The 22,901-nt window shown below is 47.5% G+C and overlaps 1 protein-coding gene and 1 long non-coding RNA gene across 3 annotated transcripts in view; one reads left to right on the top strand and one right to left on the bottom strand.

Moving 5' to 3' along the window:
* The window catches only part of TMEM185A (transmembrane protein 185A), a 34,774-nt gene extending 34,406 nt beyond the window's left edge, over positions 1 to 368 (bottom strand). For both annotated transcript variants that reach the window (XM_041000139.1, XM_041000138.1), the window contains exon 1: positions 173 to 368. In XM_041000139.1, the coding sequence (XP_040856073.1) occupies positions 173 to 210 (38 nt within the window). In that variant the 5' untranslated portion in view covers positions 211 to 368. The remainder of the gene's footprint in view (positions 1 to 172) is intronic.
* Positions 369 to 449: 81 nt separating this feature from the next.
* LOC121169543 lies at positions 450 to 9,096 on the top strand. Its single transcript, XR_005885855.1, has 3 exons — positions 450 to 696; positions 7,350 to 7,449; positions 8,885 to 9,096. It is a non-coding gene; the product is annotated as an uncharacterized LOC121169543 (long non-coding RNA).
* The last annotated feature ends 13,805 nt before the right edge of the window (positions 9,097 to 22,901 follow it).

Here is a 22,901-nt window from a genome sequence, read left to right on the forward strand (position 1 = left end):
CAAGGCCGACTGTTTACCGAAGAGGCGCTCACACACGCGGAGAGGCTCGGCGGGGACCGCGTTCTCGGGCGGCAGCATCTCGACCGCCAAGCCCTCCCGGAGCGCGCGTCCCAGTGTGCGACCAAGCTCGCGGGGCGGACTCCTGGCAGCGCTGCCAACGCCGCCGCCTCACCTCGGGTTGAAGTCCTGGAAGAGGCCCCTCAGGTTCATGGCGGTGAACTTCAACGCGGCGTCCTCCTCTTTCTCCCTCCTCTCGTGCCGCGCAGCATGCGCGTTACAGCGGATTCATGATGCTAGCGCCAGTCGCGTCCCAACTGCCGCCGCCCAGAGAAACCTGAGCCTCGCTACCTCCCGCTCCTCCTTCCGGGCTTCCGTACAGAGGCTTGCTGCGCATGCGCCCCGGGCCCCCTTTTCCCCCCTCCCCTTCCTTCTTCCCCTCCCCCCTCCCCTGCCCAGGGTGACCACTCCACCTCCAGAGGAAACAACTGGGAGATGGAGGCTAGGGAACAGAGGGATGACTCCCAGAGGCCCGAAGGAGAAGGCAGAAGACCTCTTCGGTACGCTGACTTGCCTACGCTAAGGCCTAGAATGGAGAGTTTGTTGCCTGGCAGTCTCACAGTGACGTGTTCACAGACATCTGTCACCTTGGCCTGCTCTGACTTCTGTGGATTTCTTCCAAAGACTACTGAGCCCAAGGTAGGGGTGGAGTGGGGCAGGGCGAGATTAGTGGCAAAGTATGAGACATTGCATCTTTGCGATCTTATCCCAGGCTTCAAGTCAGATCTGTCAGTGACTAGAAACTTTGTGGTACAACTTCCCCTCTAAGCCTCAAGCCAGAGCATCAAATTATGATAGTCATCCAAACCACACTATGGTCTCTCTCCTCATTGGTCCCTCTCTCTGTTGGCGCTTAGGCAGGACAGATTCATGAAGGATGCCTGAACTGGAGATGTTGAATCCATCCTCAGTTTGCTAAAGTACTGAAGGATTCCTTGGCTCTCGCCTAGACTTTGTGGTCGCTTCACAGTGCCCTCTTTCTCCACTTCAGGTCATCCTACATATAAGGGTCAGGATTTTTTGTTTTGTTTTGAAAATTTACACATCTCCGTGTTTGATTTTTTCTGCTCTTCAAAATAGAAAAGGTAAAATCAATTTCCCAAGTTTGTAGGAAAGGTCCAATGAGATAGCCTACAGAATGCACTTCCTCATGCATTCTACATGCTCAACAAATGCTGTTATCTGGTATTGTTGGATACCAGCCTCCTTAAGAATTTCATTTGCTTTGAAGTGCAAGAGCAGAATAAACTCATATTAGGTGACTTAGTCTATTGTCTCCACTTCCTGATGATTTAAGAATTTTCATGAGCAGAGCAATACCTTAAATACTAGTCTAGTATTATTATGGATAATAGTCATAGTTTGTAACAATAGCAAGTGTTCATGGTAATGTTGTACTGACTACCTCCAGAAGCCGCTTCAGAGGTTCACAACTGGGAGAAGCACACTTTGCTATGATGTATCATCCTTCTTCTGAGAACTTGAAAACATTTCACAAGCAGTGATTAGGCTTCCCAACACCCACTGGGGAGTAGACATTATTGTATGAGCTGCTTTCAAGGGTGAGTAACCTGAATCAAGTTTCCAGCTGCTGAAGCACCAGGATTCAATAGGAAAGTATTTGGTTCACCTCCCCTGACAACCTTTCTAGTTAAACACTGACATCTGGTTTTGAGTTGGTTTCCAAGGAACATTCAAATTCAGAAGAGAAAGCAAGATGCAGAGAAGCCTGTATAACATGCCCTGAGCCATGCAGCTAGTGACAGTAGAGGAGTGAAGATACAGATCAGGATCTGACTGAACTCACAAGTCTACACTGTGCTATTTAGAGAATCCTGCCCATGACCAGATTAACCAACAGCTTAATAAACAGGCACCAGGAGGGAAGAGAGTTGTCACTTCAGATACTTGAACGACAGGCACTGTAACCCTTTCAATAACTTCACACCCTGGACAGGTAGATTGCTCAGAGTCCTTGGCCTCATGGATAGAAACTACTTTCATGAAGTCAGAAGGAATCCTGGAACAGAATCCTGCTCTGCAGGCTCACAGATTATATTTTATCACTTCTCCTAGAGAAGGTCAGGCCATTGGGTATATCTCACCTGGAGAACAGGACATTGACACACAGATCATTTGCTATCTTTATTCTTTTGCTCTAGCAAGGCAAGCTGTCAGAGAGTATAAACCTGTCTGTGAGGAAATACAAGGAGAATTGGACTTTTTTAAGGAGTCATGTTCCCAGTATTTAAGAATTGTGTTACCAGGAGTGCCGCTCCATTCCACTTGCAGCACAGCACTGTACTCTACTGGTTCTGTCATAGAAACAAGACACTGGAGGTATTCTCTCTCCAACAAGTGCCAAAGACCTTCCTTGCTACTAAGATTCTGCCCACTTATACCCCTTGTTCAGCATCTAAACTGGATGACCGAAACTTTCATATGCTATGTGGATAGACCCTTCAGAGAACTGTGACGTTTGGGAACGTCACTGTGCCTGGAATATGCCTTCATTTTCTACACCCCCCCCAGCAAAGTTTGACTTTGACTTTATTTCAGCTTTCCCTTGACTTGTCACCAGATGCCATGGCTGTGTGATTAGAAGGTTGACTATAATCTCCACCCAAGAATAAGAAATAACTCTGGATTGAAAAACCATGACCTTAAGTAAGCCAGAGGGCAAATGCATGTGATTTAGGGATGAACACATGTTATATTAGTCTAAAAGCATAGGTATGTATCTCGACCATGGCGTTAAAGACTATGTTGGATTCATGTTTCCCTTCTGATAAATTGGGGGAGGGGGCAGATTTCTGAAGATAAGGGTCTTGGAAGAGAGAATTGTTGTGTAGTCTAATACTTTTATTGGGATCCTGGGTTAGGAAAAATAAGCAAATGTGACCCAAAACTCCATCTCCCTTGTTTGACAACATCACCAACACTCTAGTTTGGGGAGAGGCAGCTGGGATTCAATCCTGGGAAATGCTAGTGGGTTTTTTAAGGAGCTCCAGGGATGTCATATTGATAAATTATTTATCCAGAAAACATAAACGTGCCAGCCTCCAAGGCTGATTCTCTCTTAGCATAAAATTTCCCACCCTACAATTACTAAAGTTCACATCTTCAATGCCACCAATTAGAAGACAAGGTTCAAACCCCTTTCCCACCCCATTCACTGCCACCCTTCAAAGAAGGCTTTTGCTTCTAATAATGTTAGTTTGACTTGGATAAACATTTGGGAATTATTTTCCTGAGATCTTCCCAGGAGACAGTTGAACCTGAAATTGAGACATGGGTTTGGTAGGATATAAGCCTGAATTAGAAAACTTGAAGAACTAGGGAAGAATTTTAGAGGGGCAGAAGAATAGACCAAGGATGCAATAACTGTGATTCTGCTTGAATTTGCAGCTGGTCTATAGTCTTTTTCCACGGTCCATAAGGATTCACTCCCCTCAGGCAGGCTTCCCTTTGAACTTGCAGATTACAGTTTCTGAGACATAAGCGGAAATGACAAGAGTCTCAAGACTCCAGTGGCCCTCCTGATAAAGCAGCATGGCTCAGAGGTTCTGGGCATAAGTACCTCAACTTGTATTCCAGGTTCTTGTGCCCACATAGATAAGAATTTGAAGCAGAGACATATTTAGCACATATGACAGCAGGATTTATTTTTTAAAGTGTGGGAAAGAATATACACACAAGAGTGTGAGCAACCTCACATGGAGAGATAGCTGTCATGAAAGGGCCAGATAATTGTTAACCAGGAGAGGGCATGTGAGGAGGCCAGAGATGGACTCATAAGCAAGGTTCAGAAGCCAAAATGAAAAAAAAAAAAGGCATTCTTATGTTTAGCAGTCATTTTCAGATGGTAAGGAGTGGTACCCTAAATTAATATAGAAATGAGGTGGAGAGAATCAAGATAGCAGAATAGGGTAAGGACACGTTTAAATGGATGGAGAAACATTTAATCAGAATGAAGCAGAGAGGACACATTCCAGAAAATAGGAGAGGACAGAAAAACAGCAGAGGGGTACCTGGAGACTGACAGACACAGGAAAGCAGCGGACACAATGGTGTGGTGTTGCAGTGACTGATACTCCAGCAGCACTCAGGTAACGGCCTTCTGAACTCCACCAGCAGCTGGAACTCCACCAGCAACTAGGTGGGAAGGGACTTTAACTGGGAGCTTGGGAGGTGAACCCAAAGAACTGTCTGTCCTGCTAGTCTGTTTGATTTGACCAGGAGCAGAGACAGAGTGGGGGATCCCAGATGGGCAATGCGAGAACAGGTGGATTTCACAGCCCAGTCAGCCCCCTAGAGCTGAATTGGGTGCCATTTTGCATAAGGAGGCAAAGGCTAGGGAAAGGACTGAGCATACGCTGAACTGTGAGTGAGTTCATTTCTGACTCAGTGAACTGCAGCATCATGGCATTCTACAGGTTCCACCCAAGATAGGTCTGGGTAGCCTCCAGACCTGACAGCCAGCAGATCAAAAACTCTAATAGTGGTACGTCAGGCACCATTTTGTACAGTGTGGCAAAAATTTTAGGACTGCTGGGGACAACAGTGAACTGCGCATGTGCTGAGCTCATGAGAACTCACTGAGTTCAGTGGATTGCACTGGTCCCACAGGAAAATAATACCAACTGTGGCATCATATGGGTCAAAATAGGCCCATGTGTCACCCAGACCTAACAGACAACAGGTTCCTGCAAGATCAGCACCACCAATAACCTAGCTATGTAGGACACCTGTTGTCTCTCTAATCCTGGGACCTGCTCCAACCGGAAGAGGGAGAAAGGTTGCAGAGACAACAGTGCAACCTCAGCATGATATCACAGGAGGTGGAGAGTGGTGAGCCAGGAGCTGGGGCTACAGAGACCATGGTGGAAATCTAACATGAGAACCCAGACCTGGAACTTGCTGGAGGTTGTGGTACAATTGGCTGCAAGCAAAGAGCTGTGTACCAACTGTAATAAGTAAAATCGCATTGTAGACCTGTGGGTGACACAGCTTAGAAGCCTGCCCCAAGGAGAAGACTCTGCTAACCAGAAGTACAATGATCAAAAGCAAGAGACAAAGGCACAATGAATATTACTGAAGGCTCCCCTGCAAAGGAGCAAAAGCCTATACCAACCTCAGAGTTCACTGAGGAAGACATCAAGAAAATGGAGGATACAGAATTCAGAAAACTCATTTTAACACCTCTGATCAACAATGATAAGCACATACATGTGTTCAGAGAATTTAAGGAATATGTTACACAAGAAATAGCAGCAATAAAGCAAATCAAGGTTTATATATCAGAAATTAAGAGCACAGTAGTGCAAATTAAAAGTACAATGGGAAGTCTCCAAAATGGAATGAAGCAAGCAGAAGAATCTCAGAATTGGAAGTTATTTCCTGTCGCCAGGGGGAAGCAAACAAAAAGCTGGAAGCAGAGCTGGATCAGGCCAAAAAAAATATTGAAGAATTGAAAGACACTATTAAGAGGCCAAGTATCAGAGTTATGGGAGTCCCAGAAGGTGCAGAAAGAGAAGCTGGGTTTACAAATATATTTAATGAAATAATAAGGGAAAATTTTCCTAATCTAGAGAAAGAATTGGGAAACAAGATCCAGGAGGGGCACAGAACTCCCAATAGGCTTGATCAAAAGCGATCTTCACCATGACACATGATCATCAAGCTCTCTTGTCAATTGAACATAAGGAAAAGATCCTTAAATGTGCACGTAAAAAAAAGTAATTGACATATAAAGGAATGCCAGTTAAACTCAAAGAAGATCTCTCACAGGAAACTCTACTGGCAAGAAGAGAATGGAATAACATATTCCAGATTCTAAAAGAAAAAATTTTCGTCCTACGATAACATATCCAGCAAAGCTTTCTTTTGTCTTTGAAAATGAAATAAAATTCTTCCACAGTGAAGAAAAGTTAAAAGAATTTGCCTCTTCCAAACCTGCCCTACAAATGATAATTCAAGATGTTCTCTTGACAGAGAAGAGGAATAGCACCTACCAAAACCAAAGGCAAATGTGAAGAACATCCCAGTAAAATGACAACAGAAGACTAAATCAATGAACAACCCATTCCTAAAATGACAGGACCAAATTACTACCCATACATATTAACCCTGAATGTAAATGGCTTGAGCTCAATCAAATGTCATAAATTAGTATAGACTGGATTAAAAAGCAAAACCCATGTATTTGTTGCCTAGAAGAGACATTTCACCAAAAAAAAATCAGCGGAAACTATTTCTCATGGACTTTGATGTTTTTGTTTCTGTTGGTTTCATCTCTTCAAACCACTTTCTTCTGATTAAATTCTTCAATGACTCATAGATCATGCAGTAGCATAATTTTCTTCAAGAAGGTTCTTGATTTTTTTTTCATTTCTTCATTGACACATTAGTCATTCAGTAGCATGTTATTTAACTTCATTACATTGGGGCCCAGCGGCGTGGCCTAGCGGCTAAAGTCCTCGCCTTAACATGCCGGGATCCCATATGGACGCCAGTTCTAACCCTGGCAGCTCCACTTCCCATCCAGCTCCCTGCTTGTGGCCTGGGAAAGCAGTGGAGGACAGCCCAAAGCCTTGGAACCCTGCACTGGGTTGGGAGACCCGGAAGAAGTTCCGGGATCCTGGCTTAGCACCGGCCATTGCGGTCACTTGGGGAAGTGAATCATCGGATGGAAGATCTTCCTCTCTGTCTCTCCTCCTCTCTGTATATCTGACTTTCCAATAAAATAAACAAATCTTTAACAACAACCAAAAAAACTTCATTACATTGTTAATTTCTTTTTTCTTCCTGTTGTTTATTTTGTATTGTGACTTTTCATTAAAGGGGATGTTCAGTAAGTATGAAATGGAGACTAACATATCCAGATGTGAGGATACAATGCAGTATGCATCTCCACTTCCAGACAAAGATGGACTTACATCATTGAAACTGTTTACTATATCTTGATAATAGGATGCTGGACTCTCTGCCATTGTCCATTCGTGCAATGATGGACATATGACTGTGTATGAAGAATGAAGAACTCTATGTTATTAATGATATAGGGGAACTTGGTGTGGGGGGGGATGGAGGGGATAAGGGAAATCCCAGAAGCCTATGGAACTGTATCATAAAATAATAATAATAATAATAATAAAGATTTAAAAAGAAAAAATAAATGAGGTGGAATGTTGAAAGGATTTAGTATGTGTAAGACTTTTGGGGAGTTCCATAAGACCTCTACTTACAACTTAACTTCCACGTGACCATAATCCACTCCTTTCTGATTCCAGATGAGACACAAGTGCCTCATGGGAAAGTAGGCATACTGGATTGACAGGATGGAAGTGTAACAATGAAGGACTGGAAGAAATTATTAGCAATATCTCCCAGGTAACTTATTCCTACTTCATCTTCCTGCCTAGTACTTTCATGTGACAGGGAGGAAGTGAGACATCCTCACTTAGGAAGCTAGCTTCCCTCTGTGAGGGGCAGGGGCCATTTGCTCTTTGAAAACAGACCTAGGAGGCTGTGCCTGGATCTGTAGAGTTCCCACTGTGTCCCTGCTCACTCCCTGTGTGCTTCTGCTGCCACCAGGTGCAAGAGAGGATCCTGGGACTTCTGAGCTAAGCCTGCAAAGCCTAGGTCAAATGTATGTGGCCAAGAATGTAGAGCAGACAAGAAGGAATATACCTGCCCAGAGCTCACCAACAAACTACTGTTTTATTCTCGTCATCATTCTGCTCTTATTCCTGAGTGTCCACTTATTGCTGTTTTCTCTTTGTATGCGTTCACAGAATTTTGTCATAATCTTCTGGGATCCTTGTCCTAACAAATGAGATGTCTTCTTTAGTCTTTCACCTTCTAATCTACCTTTGTACCAGGCAGAGCCTGTAACCTTCGGTACTTCAGTGGCCTTCATAAAATACATGATGTCTGAGTCATTTGCTTTGTGCCAGACACTATAGGAAGCACTGAGAACATATAGATAAGAATAATCAAAATGAAACATTGGGTGCCAGCACAATGGTGTAACCAGCTAATCTTCCACCTACAGTGCCAGCATCCCATATGGAAAAGCAGTTCAAGTTCTGGCTACTCAATTTCCAATCCAGCTCCCTGCTACCAGCCTGAAAAAGCAACAAAAGATGGATCAAGTACTTGAGCTCCTGCTTCAAGCTTCAGATCAGCCCAGCTCTGACCTTAGCAATCATATGGGGAGTGAACCAGTGGATGGAAATCTCTCTCTCTCTCTCTCCTTCTCCCTCCCTTTATCTGTCTATAACACAAGTAAAATAATCTTTAAAACATGTAACATGGAAAAATGAATAAATAAATAAAAATGCAAGATTGTACACAATATGGTTATATGATTTTTCACTGAATCTCAAAGGAAGAGAGGAAGTAAGATTTAAGCCAAAGGAAACATGTTAAAGGCACATGAGTCAGCTGAATTTCTGAACACAGGGCCTAGCATGCTGGCTCAACTGGCTGAATCCTCACCTTGCAAATGCCAGGATCCCATATGGGTGTCGGTTTGTGCTCCAGATGTTCCACTTTCAGCTCCCTGCGTTTGTCTTGGGAAAGCAGAGGCTGGCTCAAAACCTTGGGACTCTGCACCTACATGGGAGACCACGGAGAAACTCCTGGCTTCAGGTCAGCTCAGCTCTGGCCATTGTGGTCATTTGAGAATAAGCCAGCAGATAGAAGATCTGTTTTTCTTTCTTTCCTTCTCTCTATAAAATCTGCCTTTCAAATAAAAATATATCTAAATAAAAAAGAGAAAAAATATTAACTACAGCTACTCTTAGATTTACTTTATTTTCAGGCCAGTTTTTCATCCAGACTGGTTCACATTGTCTTAAAATAGCTATGTGATGAGGATAAATTGACTGAACTCCAGATTCCAAACATGGGATTGAGTAGCTCCCATCCAACCTTGAGGAAACTTTCCATGGGAGCTCCAAGGCATGCTCCTTTTAGATAGGTCCTTTGATTTGGTCTCTGAGATCTCCCTGTAAAATTATTTTCCATGGGCTTACTTCTGGATTAAGTCAGGGCTCAGCTGCACACAAACACACTTTTAAAAGAGGCTTATTTATCTAAAACGTAAAGAGAGAAGTGGGGTGGGGGTGTGGAGAGAATATCTTCCATTTGGTGATTCACCCCCAGGTGGCCACAAACTCCAAGACTAGGGCTGGTCCATGTTGAAACCAGGAACATGAGATTTCATCCAAGGCTCCCTCATGAATGGCAGAGGCACAGTTCTTGGACCACCCGCTTAGTCTGGTGCTTTTCCAGACACGTTAGCAGGGAACTGGATTGGAGTGGAGTAGCTAGAACTTGAACCTGTACTCTTGGAGTGCTGGTGTAGAAAGTGGCCTGAGTAACTTGTTGCACTAAAGCACCAGCCCCAGTGCTTATTTTAAATGCAGCTGGATTGTCTTTGTCACAGTCTCCTTTTTATAAAAATTTTGGATCTTTCAGTTTCCTAAAATCATGTTTTCCCCTTTATCCCGTTCAACCAGCCTTCTCTGCCTCACTGTGGCCCTTGTTCACTCATGCACGGGCTTTCTCAAGGTTGCATGGAAGGCTCAGCTTAGGATATCTTGATGCTGCCAGCCACCTCCCTGTGTCCTTGCAAGCTAATTAACAGTCCATGCTCAGGGAGTATTTGCCCCTGCAGTAAATGTCACTGCTGGACATTTGCAAGGGTCCCACATATAAGCAATTTTTTCTCCCTGCCTCAAACTGGATACTTCATGTCTGCTGGAGCAGAGATCTTTACTTCCGAAATTTCTAAAGGCTACAGGCATTATCTGTGAGCACCCAATTTCCATTATCTTATCTGGTTTTTGAGGTCATTGACTCACTGAGTTTTTTTTTTTTTTGTCTTGTCACAGAACATCTTATACCATGTTTGCTCAATTCTAAGATGTGAAATGACCATCCATTTAGTAACATATTTTCAAGGAAAAAAAAATATTCATCAGTTCATGTACATATTAATCATAGGATATGTATTGTTTCAAAAATATTAAAAAGTTAGAGAAAATGTACCTTAAGTGTGCAGTAATAACAGCTCCTTTTTATAGACCACCCATTTTGAGCCATCTTTTTTGTCAATAGAATTTACTTGTATATTTTTTTCATTTTTATTCTAATTAGAAGCATAGGATAGCTTTATATTAGCTTTCTACAATACTGTGTTTTAACTTTATCTAGTAAAATAAGATGCAGGACAACTTTTATACAGCTTAGGGGATTTAAAAAAAAATCCACAAGGGAAAGCAACTCAGCAGACCCCAGTGTTACAACAGTTTCCAAGAATAAACAGGTATGTATTTATTCCAAGGCAGTTGTCAAATGTTTAACCTACACTAATATATATTGAAAATGTTTGTCTTGCTCAAACCAGTGTAACAAGCTCATTACTAACACTGGGCAGAGGGCATTTATTATTATTATTTATTATTTTTTTTAAAGATTTATTTTTATTATTTTTTTATTGGAAAGGCGGATATACAGAGAGGAGAGACAGAGAGGAAGATTTTCCGTCCAATGATTCACTCCCCAAGTGAGCGCAACGGGCCGATACTATGCCAATCCGAAGCCAGGAGCCTCTTCCGGGTCTCCCACGCGGGTGCAGGGTCCCAAAGCTTTGGGCCGTCCTCGACTGCTTTCCCGGGCCACAGGCAGGGAGCTGGAAGGGAAGCAGGGCTGCCGGGATAGAACCGGCGCCCATATGGGATCCCGGGCGTGCAAGGCGAGGACCTTTAACCACTTGCGCCACCGCGCCGGGCCCTATTATTATTTTTTAAAGATTTATTTTATTTTTATTGGAAAGGCGGATATACAGAGAGGAGAGACAGAGAGGAAGATCTTCCATCCAATGATTCACTCCCCAGGCGGCTGCAATGGCTGGAGCTGAGCCAATCCAAAGCCAGGAGCCGGGAAACTCTTCAGGGTCTCCCACACGGGTGCAGGGTCCCAAAGCTTTGGGCCATCCTCGACTGCTTTCCCAAGCTACAAGCAGGGAGCTGGATGGGAAGCGGGGCTGCTGGGATTAGTACCGGCGCCCATATGTTATCCCAGGCGTGCAAGGCAAGGACCTTAACCACTGCGCCATCGCACCAGGCCCCCCCCCTTTTTTTAGGGCATTTATTTTTATACTTTGATTTGTTTCATCTGACTCCTGGTACCAACTTCATGCAAATGCAGACCCATGAAGGCAATGGGTAATGGCTTAGGTTGCTGAGTACTCATTATGATGTGGAGATTTGGCAGCAGTATCCCTCCATCTCCTGGCTCTTCATATAAAAATGAAATAAAATATTTTAAAAGATACTTGCCTCTGTGTGTTTTTGGCTCAAAATGTTCATTCACTGGTAGAATATTCCCCTGGTATCTAAGTGAAGACAGCTAGCCTGGAAAATTAATTGAAACATTGCTTAAATTTGATAGGTTTTTGGAGAGTTTTCTTAAGATAGAAATGAGTTTTTTCTGACAGACTTGTAGCACCAGCCTACCAAATACTATATCCTGAGACTATTGAGTGTGCTGTCAGCAGTTTCAGGCCTGGCACAATGGCCTAGTGGCTCAATCTTCACTTTGTAAGTGCCAGGATCCCGTTTGGGCACTGGTTCCATGTTCCAGCTGCTCCACTTCCCATCCAGCTCTCTGCCATGGCCTGAGAAAGCAGTTGAGAATGCCCCAAAGCTTTGGGACCCTGTACCTGCATGGAAGACCTGAAAGAAGCTCCTGGCTCCTGGCTTCAGATTGGCTCAGCTCTGGCCATTTACATCCACTTGGGGAGTGAACCAGCAGGTGAAAGATTTTCCTTTCTGTCCTTTTCTCTCTGTAAAATCTAACTTTCCAAGAAAAATAAATAAGTCTTTTAAAAATGAATTAGAATGGTTTCATTTTGTAGGATGTGATTAAAGAGCATACACTTTCCTTGGAACATATTACTTGTATAGTCATTTCTTCTTTTTTCTTTGGAAAAATAAAAGACTTATTTATTTATTTGAAAGACTTACAGAGAAAGGTGGGGGATAGAGAGAAAGTTTCACTCTCAAGGTAGCTACAACAGCCACCAATGGGCTAGACTGAGTTCAGGAACCATGTTGTCTCCCACATGGGTGCAGAAGCTAAAATACTTGGGCCTTCTTCCACTGCTTTCTCAGATTGTTAGTAGAGAGCTGGCTCAGTGGTGGTGAAGGCTAGCATCCAACCAACATCCATATGGGGTACTGATGTCATAGATGGCACTTTACCACTAGACCACAATTCCAGCCCCCATGTGCTCATTGTTTAAAACATGGCAATTTCCTATAGGTGAGTTTTGTTTTCATACTTAACAGGCATTATATTTTAAAAGAAACATTTTATTACAAAGAATCTCAAAGCAAATATAATTGAAATATAAGCAGAATATTTCAATGAACAGAATGTTCTGTAGCCATACTCCTCATTATCTGGTCAATTTGCTTCTCCTGATAGCCCCCACCCATGCTGCTTCTCAGAAGGTAAAAGAATGTGAAGCAGATATGAAACACCACAGGCTCTCATCACCAAGTCAAGATAAAACCATGTAACACTACTTTCTGAAAACCTTCCCAATGTTCCCTTACTTCCCAAAGCAGCCCTTCTTGTGGCCTCCCACAGAGATGAGCCCTCAGTACAGAAGCCTATGCCTGTAGTAATGGGCCCCTCAGGAAACCAGGGTCCACCCTGTAACAAGAGCACTAGGATCACCAGAGAGGTGTCTGCTTTGCTGTGTACCCATGGAAATAAAAGGCATTTTCCTGCCCATTGTAATAATGCTGCAGCAGCAGCAAGCCAGCGCACTTGGCTGTTTCAGGAAGGGACACCTTCCCAGCAGCCTTTCTCAAGGCACATGTCAGCTAATTAACCAGGGTAGAAACTTGGGTCTGGCTAGCAAGCTCACGGCCTAGTGAAACTGACCTTGCTCCAAGCAGCCTATGGATCAGTGCATTGTGCCACACCTGCTCCCTGGCTCAACAGACCCTCTATACCTGGTTGGATAGAACCTGCCTCTCATGCTCTCTTTCAGGACTCTGAGCTACCACACACCTCTGTTCTGTCTTAGACACTTGTTCTGGCAACACTGACCACAACTCTGCCCAGGTGTCCTCATGTCAGATCTCAAAGTGGTCTTCTCCATGTGGCTCTCTAAGAACAATTTTTTTCTTTTAAAATTATTTTTTAAATTTTATTTTCGATGATCTTTACATAGTTGATTAGGGTGTGAAGGGTCAAGGGCTAGAGGAAAGTGGGTGAGATAATTGTTTCCACATTCTCTTTTTTCCTTCCTGTATCTGGAGGAAGGGGAGAAACAAAGGGAGAAACCACACCCACCCTCCCACCCATCCCAGAGTCCCCAGTGTGGGGCATGCTCCGAGGGTCCTGCTCAAGCAGTTTCAATAGTTCAACAGTTCTGTATTGCTGCTGATCTTGCCACTCCAAGCACAATGAAATCTCTCCAGAATCCACTGGCTGACATAGTCCACCTTATTTGCCCAGATACTGCCAACGCTTGGCTGGGGTAGTTGATCAATTTGTTCTGTCCTCTGTATTCTGTTATGGTACCAGCTGTCCTCTGCATGTTCCAATGTACTGCCATGTCCTCCATGTGCAAATGGATATGCTGTCCACTGTTCTGTCTGAGCCTCTGAGGAGGCCCAGTGCTGACATGCACTCCATGATCAGACCATGGAACCTGCAATTCTCTCCATGGTTGACGTTCTGAGTCCAGTGGTTCAGCTGGAGGGATTCCCAAACAAACCCCATCTGAGGTGATTTCAGACCTGATTCTTGTGTGTGCTTGCCAATACATGGTCTGGCACAGTCCATTGCCCAAATTAGCCTATGCACACACTGGTGGTTGCAATTACTGGGTCAGTTCTATCTCCAGCCCTGTCTTGTATGCAAACCAGTGGGTGTTGCAGCCCATCCTGATCCTGGCCATGGCACACTTGGCCTTCACATAAACCAGTGGGAGCTGCAGCCTAACTGGAGTGACCCCCAATAACCCCCACCAGACCTGGCCTCTGCTCTGGTTCCCGTGCTTGCCAATATGTACAGCAGACTGGTCCAGTCTGTCCCACATCCCATTCAGCTCTCATACATGTCAATGGGCATTGAAGCATAGTTCATCCCAACCAGCCCCACTATCCAGTCCACACCAGTGCTGGTGGGTACCACTCTCTGTCTAGCCATGCTCGCTCCTAGTCCTGGTTCTCATGCTCACCAATCAGAGTGGCAACCCAAGAGGAAGGTGCCCACTGTTTACCTAATGGGCCATTCCCACTCCAGGATCTTGCACTCTCCAGATGGTTCTGCAGTTTAGCTTGACAGAATTTGCCCCCCACCCCATGCCAGCATGTCAGCTGATGTTGAGGCAAAGCCCAGCCAACTCACACCCACTGTGGCTTATGCCTGCACCAGTAGATACCGTCAAGCCAGCCTGGCTTTCCCCCAATCCAGCTCACATGAGGCTAATAGGTGTTGTAGCCCTGCCCAGCCTTATCTGCTCCCATCCCAGCTCTCATGCTCACCAGTTGGAGTGGTGGTCCAACAGGGGAGCCTCACACACCCCCCCTACTGGGTTCACCCCTGCCCCTTCCCCTTCCCCCAAGTCTCATGTATGCTGGTTGAGCACTGTGGCATGGCCTGCCTCACCTTGGCATTTGTCAGTGGATGCTATAGCCTGGCCTGGTCCAGCCCACCCCTAGTTCCAGCTCATGCAGGTAGGGGCTACAGGCTGGCCCAGCACACCCAGCCTCCAGTCCCGGCCCTAATGTAAATTGGCTGGTGTTGCAGCCTGACCCTTATAACCCGCACACCATTCTGGTTCTTGGATTTGCCAACAGGTAATATGAACTGGCCTAGCCTGGCTAGCCCCAGACCTGAGCCAAATGTATGCTGGTGGGTACTGTAACCTGGTCTGGTCTGGGCTACTCCCTTTCTAAACTACTGCACCAGCTCTCCAGAGCTCCTGATTGGGTTTTGCAGATTCCATTGGAAGCCGCAGCACACGTCACCATGAAACCCATTTCACTTGCTGCTTTGTACCATGGTTCATGGCACTCCTTCCCTACACCTGCCCACAAAAACAAGTTCCACATGTGCTGGACAAAGAACTGGTTCAATGCAGGGACCTCGGAGCCAAGAGCATAGCCTGCCTCCAGTGCATGCTCAGCATCCACTGAGCTAGGATGCATCCAGGCCCTGCTGTTCAAATACTTCCTGCACTATTGCCCAGAGTTTTTCTAGTCAACCCAATCAACCAACACCCCAAGTAGGAATGCTTTCCACCATGCATTCATGAATGCCACCCAAGAGAGGTAGGCAGTCCAGGTCTCAGGACCCCAAGTACCTGCTGGGTCACCTACTAGCCTGTACTTCTGGCCTCCTGGAAAAAAACTGCATGGCTGGACTCCAACTACCAATAGATACAAGTAGAAATACAAATTGTATATACCTATGACTGCCTATCACTCATTTGAATGTGTGAGTGTAAAATCGACATCTTACCATATGATTATTGTTATAAAGTTGTGAATACTGTGGTGGAATGGTGGTCTTTCAATATTTTAATTGTAGAGTGCTGTACTCAGTGGATTAGTAAGCCTATCATTGTAAATAAATTAGAAGCACGTTATTGCAATTATTAAAACAAAATGAAGGAATGAAGGAGGAGGGAAGCACAGAAATTGTTCCTTAAAAAAAAATTTTTTGGGCCTGGCGCGGTGGCGCAAGTGGTTAAGTCCTCGCCTTGCACGCCCGGGATCCCATATGGGCGCCGGTTCTGATCCCGGCAGCCCCGCTTCCCTTCCAGCTCCCTGCCTGTGGCCTGGGAAAGCAGTCGGGGACGGCCCAAGGCTTTGGGACCCTGCACCCACGTGGGAGACCCGGAAGAGGCTCCTGGCTTCGGATCGGCATAGTATCGACCCGTTGCGGCTCACTTGGGGAGTGAATCATCGGATGGAAGATCTTCCTCTCTGTCTCTCCTCTCTGTATATCCGCCTTTCCAATAAAAAATAATAAAAATAAATCTAAAAAAAAAAAAATTTTTTTTTTTTACTTATTTTTGTTGGAAGGCAGATTTACAGAGAGAAAGAGAAATAGAAAGGTGTCCCTTTCTGGTTCACTCTTATAGTTGCAGAACACACATTCTTTTCATCAATTCATAAAACCTATTTTAAGATTGACCACGGAGTTTGATCTTGGCAGCTCAGGTGACAGCAGCCCTCCGCACCGGTGGCGACCTGCTTGCGGAGAGTACCCAGGTTGAACCCAATGCCCAGAACTTGGCCCATGGGCACTGTCACCACATGGTGAGACTCCAAGGCTTTGGGCGGCCAGTGTGCCTATTTGGTACCAGACTCTGCCTGCTGGCTGCCCAGAGGCAGGCTCTAGGGTTTTTAGGGTATGTGATTGCTGCCTAGGTAAATCTATGGATTAGCCCAGTGTGAGTGTAGATGAGGGAGGAATCCTGTGTGACCCCCAGTGACAGGGTCATAGAACTTGCTTGCAAGCATGGGGACTGAGATCTGGTTGTTTGGAGCGGAGAGTCCATAAGATCTATTTGCACCCGACTGATTCACCAGCCCACTTGGGAATTCTGAGACGGGCTGTTAGCATAGAGCATCACTGACTGCCACACACAAAGCAACACAAAAGGTATGGATGGGAGCCTGTCTGGCAGGGCTAGGTACCAGTACCTGACTGAGTGGTGGAACAGGGGACAGGTCACACTTGGCAGGGTCAAGACACTAACCAGCATGTGAGAGAACCAGATCTAGAGGAGTAGATTCTGTGGGTGATGTGTGGGTCCAACCCTGTGGAAATACAAGTCCCGCCGGGTAGCTCAAGAGTTGGAGTGGTGATGGGCTGAGCTAGGTATGACCATGGAACCAGCCATCACTTAAGGGTAAAGGAACTGACAAAAGTCTGGGCAGGTCAAGGCAGTAGCACCCAAATGTGCATCCTAAAACAGGGTGTGGGGTGGGCAGGGCTGCAACTGGAGGTGGATGGACTGGGCAGCGCTGAACAATCCTTAGCTCACAAGAAAGAACAGTAGTCAGGATGGAGCACAGGTTATGCCAAGCTAGGCTCTTACACCAACTGGTCTGCGTGAGCTGGGAATGCTAGGCCACAGCATTGAAGGCAAAGGTCAAATCAGGTGGGGGACTGTGCCAGCTGGGTCAGGGCAACCACTGGCATGTGCATAATCTATGGCTGGGAACAGGCTCCCAGTTGGGGAGCTGTGAGAGTACACACTTGCTGGGTTGGGGTTCCCACTGGTGAGTGCGGGGGCCAGAGTTGGGGTTGCATTGTGGTCTGGATATGGCTGCAGTGTCCCTTGGCGCAAATGTGAACTGGGCTGGGCGCACTGAGCCAGGCTGCACTTCAGCACCATCTGGTGCTTGTGAGAACTAGGGTAGATGTAGGACAGACTAGGCTGGGTTTCTGCCCCTACTGAGTCATGTGTGAGCTGTGTCTGGGTATGGATGAGCCTTAGCTGGGCTGAAACATCCAACAGTAAGAACTGGAATGGGTTGGAGGCCAGTCAGGAAGGCCACTGTTGCTGCCAGGACAGGAGGTAGACTCAGTAGGGCCAGCCCATGGACCCACCAGTATGCGCAAGATCTGGCAATAGAGGGGCTCTGATGGAGGAGCTTGGGAAGCTCCTCAGTCGGGATGTAGTCCCTGCAGGTGAGTGCAAGAACAACAACAGGGAGCAGCCCAGACCAGACCAGGGAAAGGTACCCCGTGGCATACATTTGGCGTGGATCGGGCTGAACCAGAACTGTTCACATCACCTGATGGCGAATCTGAGCACCAGAACAATGTGGGTCAGGCCAGGTTCTGTCGCAACACATTCCAGTGCACATTGTGGCTGGGATTGGGTGCCTGCTGCACTGGGCTAAGCTGTAACCCCCACCAGTGGCAGCTGGAATTTGGGATGGACCAGGCCAGACCAGGCTACAGCACCCACTGGCAAAAGTTGAGGTGAGGCAGGCCATACCAGACTGGACCTCAGCACCCAACCAGCGCATGTGAGAATCGGGGGTAAGGGCAAAAGCCAGAGGGGGAAATGTGGAGGGCCCTCCTGCTGGAACACCACTCCAATAAGAGAGCATGTTGGGTTGGGGGCAGACCAAACCAGGCAGGGCTTCAGCACCTGTGGGCCTCATGTGAGCTGGATCGGGGAAAGGTCAGGCTGGGCTGATTGTTCTATTGGTGCAAGCATGAATTGGAGAGGGCAAGGGTTGATTGGGCTTTGTCACAGCATCAGTTTGCAGATGCTGGCACTGCGGAGTAATTCTGTCAAGTTGAACTTCAGAGCCACCTGGAGAATGTGTGGTCTGGGAGTGGGAATGGCCCAGTAGGAAAATAGTGGGCACCTCTCTCTGGGGTTAGCAGTCCCACTGGAGGGCATGAAGGCCAGGATTGGGGCGGAGTGGCTAGATGGGGCAGCTACCGTTAGCATGTGTGTCGGCTGGATAGTGGGGTTGGATGGGTTGAACTAGGTTTTAATGCCCAGTGACATGTGTGGGAGCTGGGTGGGATGTGGGACAGACTGGGCAAATCTGTGGTGCATGCTGGCAGGCATGGGAGCTGTGGGGGGGGGGGGCCTGGTGGGGGTTGTTGGCAGTCACCCTGACTAGGCTGCAGTTCCCACTGCTTGGCATGACGGCCGAGTGTGAAGTGGACAGAGTCAGGCTTGACTGCAACACCCACTGGCTCGTGTGGAAGACAGGGCTGGTAACGGAACTGGCCCAACAATTGCAAACAGCAGCATGTGCATGGGCTGTTTGGGATGATGGATGGTGCCAGACCCTGTACTGGCATGCATACACAAGAATCAGGTCTGGGATCACCTCAGACGAAGTTTCTTTGGGTATCCCTCCAACTGAACTGCTGATCTCAGAACACCAATCATGAAAAGACTGTGTCAGCTAGTGCATTCGGAAGAGATAACAAATGCATGGAGTGGCGGGATTGGCAGCAATTCAGAACTGTTGAACTGTCAGAACTTCTTGAGCAGGGCTCTCAGAACGTGCCTCACCTGAGGCACCTTTGTCTCTTCCCTTACCCCAGATACAGAAAAAAAAAATAATATTCATGTGGAGACAATGGTCTTGCCCACTCTCCTGTGGCCGTTGGCCCTTTGTGCCCTAGTCAACTGTGTGGAGATTATTGGAATGGAAGAATCAAAACAAAACAAATAAAAAAAGATTGACCACAAATTGGCCATTATGGAAACTTCGTCAAATCTGCATTCAAATTAGGGCAATTTGAGTTGAATGCCATTTACTGCTCCATACCAGAAGTGGAGCAGATTCCACTCTATGGAAAGCAAAATGGAAAAGAGCAGCAAACATCTAGTAGAGTAGAAACAGAATAGGGAATGTAAGACTGAAACATCACTAGTAAGATTACAATTGTTTAAGAACATATGCATATAAGAGCAGCTGAAAACTTGTGGAAAGTGGATATTTAGTAGTGGGAACGCATTTAGTGTGGTTGTTGAAGAACACACTTGGGAGACTAGCATCCCACATCAGAGTGCCTAGATTTGAGCCTCTGTTCCACTTAGAATTCCAGCTCCCTAGGAATGAGCAACCCAAAAGGCACCAGCTTAAGAACATGTCGCTCTACCATCAAGGGGGAGGATGCATGGAGCTCCAGCTTAGAGGCTTGAAATTAGCATATGACAGGGGTTTGCTAGCATTTGGGGAGTGAACCAGCAGGGAGAAGACTGATTTCTCTCTCTCAATCTCTTTCACAGACACACACACAAACAAACGGACACACACCTGGCAACTGTATCTGTTTGAAAGAAAGAAAAACAAAAAAATTAAAATGAAAAATAAGTTTGCTTTCATTAAAAATTTTACAAAATGTGCATTTACCAGAACTCTGAATTGGGTTCATAATATCTATTTCTGATGAATGAAAGCTGCATGTCTGTCCCCCACTCTGTCCAACAAATAAAAACAAAAAATTCAAAATGAAAGATTAGTTTAATTTAATTAAAAACAACTCAGGAACATACGCACATTTGTCTCATAATGTGCGTTGTCCAGGCACTTTGGTTGCAAACTCCGAATGTGGTTCATGTTTTCCACAACTAAATGGATATAATATTCAGTGGACTCTTAAGCGTATGATTATAAAATCAACTGGAAGTATGGTATACCAATTATTAACAGAAATTGAGGAAGGAGGGAGGAAAGCACAGAAATACTTCCTTATAAAAAAGAGAGAGAGAGAGATTGATTTATTTGTATTGGAAAGGTAGAGAACGAGAGAAAGAAAGATCTTCCTTTCTGGTTCACTCCCCAAATGGACGCAATGGCTAGAACCGAGCCCATGGGATCCAGGAGTCAGGAGATTCCTCTGGGTCTCTCAGTGGGTGCAGGGCCCCAAGACTTTGGGCATCCTCCTAAGCTTTTGCAGGCCACAAGCCGGGAACTAGTTGGGGAGTGGAGCTGCCGGGATAAAAACCGGCACACATATGGGAGGCCGGCGCTTGCAAGGGAGGATGAGCCGATTAAGCCATCGAGCCAGGCCCAGTGGTTCTTAGAAGTAGATCGTGGAGACACACGCCCTCTATGCTCTTTATATTAAAACACGCAAATAGCATATATTTTAAAGCAAATATTCCAGGAGCCTTTCAAGTACGTGATGCGTTTGGCTGCTGAAGGCATGGGGGGGGGGCACGCCCTCCATCCAAGGGTCACACTCAGGAGTCCTGCACGTGCCACGGAGCACTTGGCCTGCCACGTGCAGACTGTTGGCGCTACACTTGCCCTGGAAGAGGGACTCCGGGTGGCAGGGACATCAGGCTTGCAGGATCAATTAAGCCAGAAGCCTGCAGGGGACCGGCCCTCTCCCTCCCCAACACCCGAGGACAGATGGTGTACCCCACCCACATTGGGCCAGGCCCTGAAGGACCCCACGCGGCACGGGGAGCCGCACCACTGCCCTCTGGCCAGTGGCACGTCGGAGGAGCCTAGGGTCAGAGCCTTGGTCAGACGGGAGGCGACCCACATCGGCAGAGCACATGAGCTCCGGCCTGCACCAGGCAGCAAGGGGAGGCGCCTCATGAAGCCCCGGGGCCCCGAGAAATGCAACGCCCCCATACGGGTTATTGACGCCCCCAGTGACCCGGATGGGGAGTGCTCCCCCGACTTCCGCCGCCTGGTCCAAGATGACTGGCTGAGGTACGTGTAGCGTTGGCTCTGAGGAGGCGACGGAGACACGGTGGGAGGGAACCCAGGAAGCCCCAGGCCCTCACTGGGGCCCCGGAGAACCCAGGTCTACTGCTCTTCTCCTGGCCGTGCCCCGCAGGGCCGGCGTGGAGCGCTGGGCCCGGAGTCTCCATGGTACATGTTGCGACTCTGCATGGCTCTCCCTGGAGGGAAACGGGGAGGAAGGACCAGGGTGCCCGGAGGTTCGGGACAGGCCCTGAGAGACACCACAGTGAGGGGGTCCCCGTGACCCCAAGACTGGGGCCCGAGGCCACCGTGCCCTGCGGTCAGCCCTGGGAGGAGCTTCACGTGGGCCGAGCTGTGTGGTCCCTCCGCGGGGCAGAGACGGGAGGGCCTTCCTCTCAGACAAGGGGGAGGGAAGGAGCCAGAAACAGGGCCCACGGTGGACTGAGGGCCGCGGCCTTCCTGTTCTAGAAGGAAGGGGCAATTCTGCCCCTGCTCTCGGTGCTGGGAACCCCACACAGTCCCTCACGTGGGCCGAGCTGTGTGGTCCCTCCGTGGGGCCCTGAGAGAAGGGAGGGCCGTCCTCTCAGACAAGGGGGAGGGAAGGAGCCAGAAACAGGCCCCGTGGTGGACTGAGGGCCGCGGCCTTTCTGATCTACAAGGAAGGCGAAATTCTGCCCCTGTTCTTGGTGCTGGGAACCACACACAGTCCCCCCGCGGGGCAGAGAGACGGGAGGGCCTTCCTCTCAGACAAGGGGGAAGGAAGGCTCCAGAAACAGGGCGCCACATCAGCTGGCCCTGCCGTCAGGCCTGGGTCCAGGGCAGACACAGAGGGACCCATCATTCTCGTTCTAGAATGCAGGGTGCAACTCTGCCCCTGCTCGCAGTCCCACAGACACCAGGCCATGCGACTATAGTGTTTCAAGTTTTCAGAGAGGTGGCCTCCTGAAGGCAGTTGCTGCCCTCAGGTCAGCAGAGGGTAACTTCCAGTACCGCCAAGGGGACATTGGTGGATTTCTCTCATCCACATGTGTGCACCTGATCTACGAGGGCCTTTGCAGGAAGTGACTGGAGTGTGGGGAGACATTGCCCAAAGCAGCCTCTTTTGGGATCTCAGGGAGACGGTATTCTTGGTCTGCAAGACGTGTCTGCACTTAGAGAAGCGAAAGGGCCTTGGGTCTCTCAGGACCATGTATGCATACCTTGAGGAACCCCGGGCAGGGCAGGGCAGGGCAGGGCAGGGCGGGGCAGGGCCCCATGAAATCTCATTTCTCTTTGGAAACCTCATGCAGGCTGACCAGGTGTGGTGCACACTCACCTGGGTCTCCCAGGTCTTTGATCTGCACCAGGAGGCAGGTGCTGTGGCCCAGAAAAGCAGAGTGGACCAGCAGAGGCAGGAGTGCCCGGATCTACCAGGACCCAAGGTGCGCACTGGCGGATATTGGTGAGGTCTGAGGATGCCCACAGCCAAGGAAGTGGGGAGCCTCACTGAGTCTGAATGTCTTGTCTACCCCTAGGGGACTGACTCAAGAGTAGCCCTACGTGGCATACTGGCTTCTCCCGGGAGTAAGCAGGTGCTGAGTCCTAAGGCAG

This window comes from Ochotona curzoniae, unplaced genomic scaffold (assembly GCF_017591425.1).
Source record: "Ochotona curzoniae isolate NIBS_2020 unplaced genomic scaffold, NIBS_Ocur_1.0 scaffold_1852, whole genome shotgun sequence".
Taxonomy (NCBI): Eukaryota; Metazoa; Chordata; class Mammalia; order Lagomorpha; family Ochotonidae; genus Ochotona; species Ochotona curzoniae.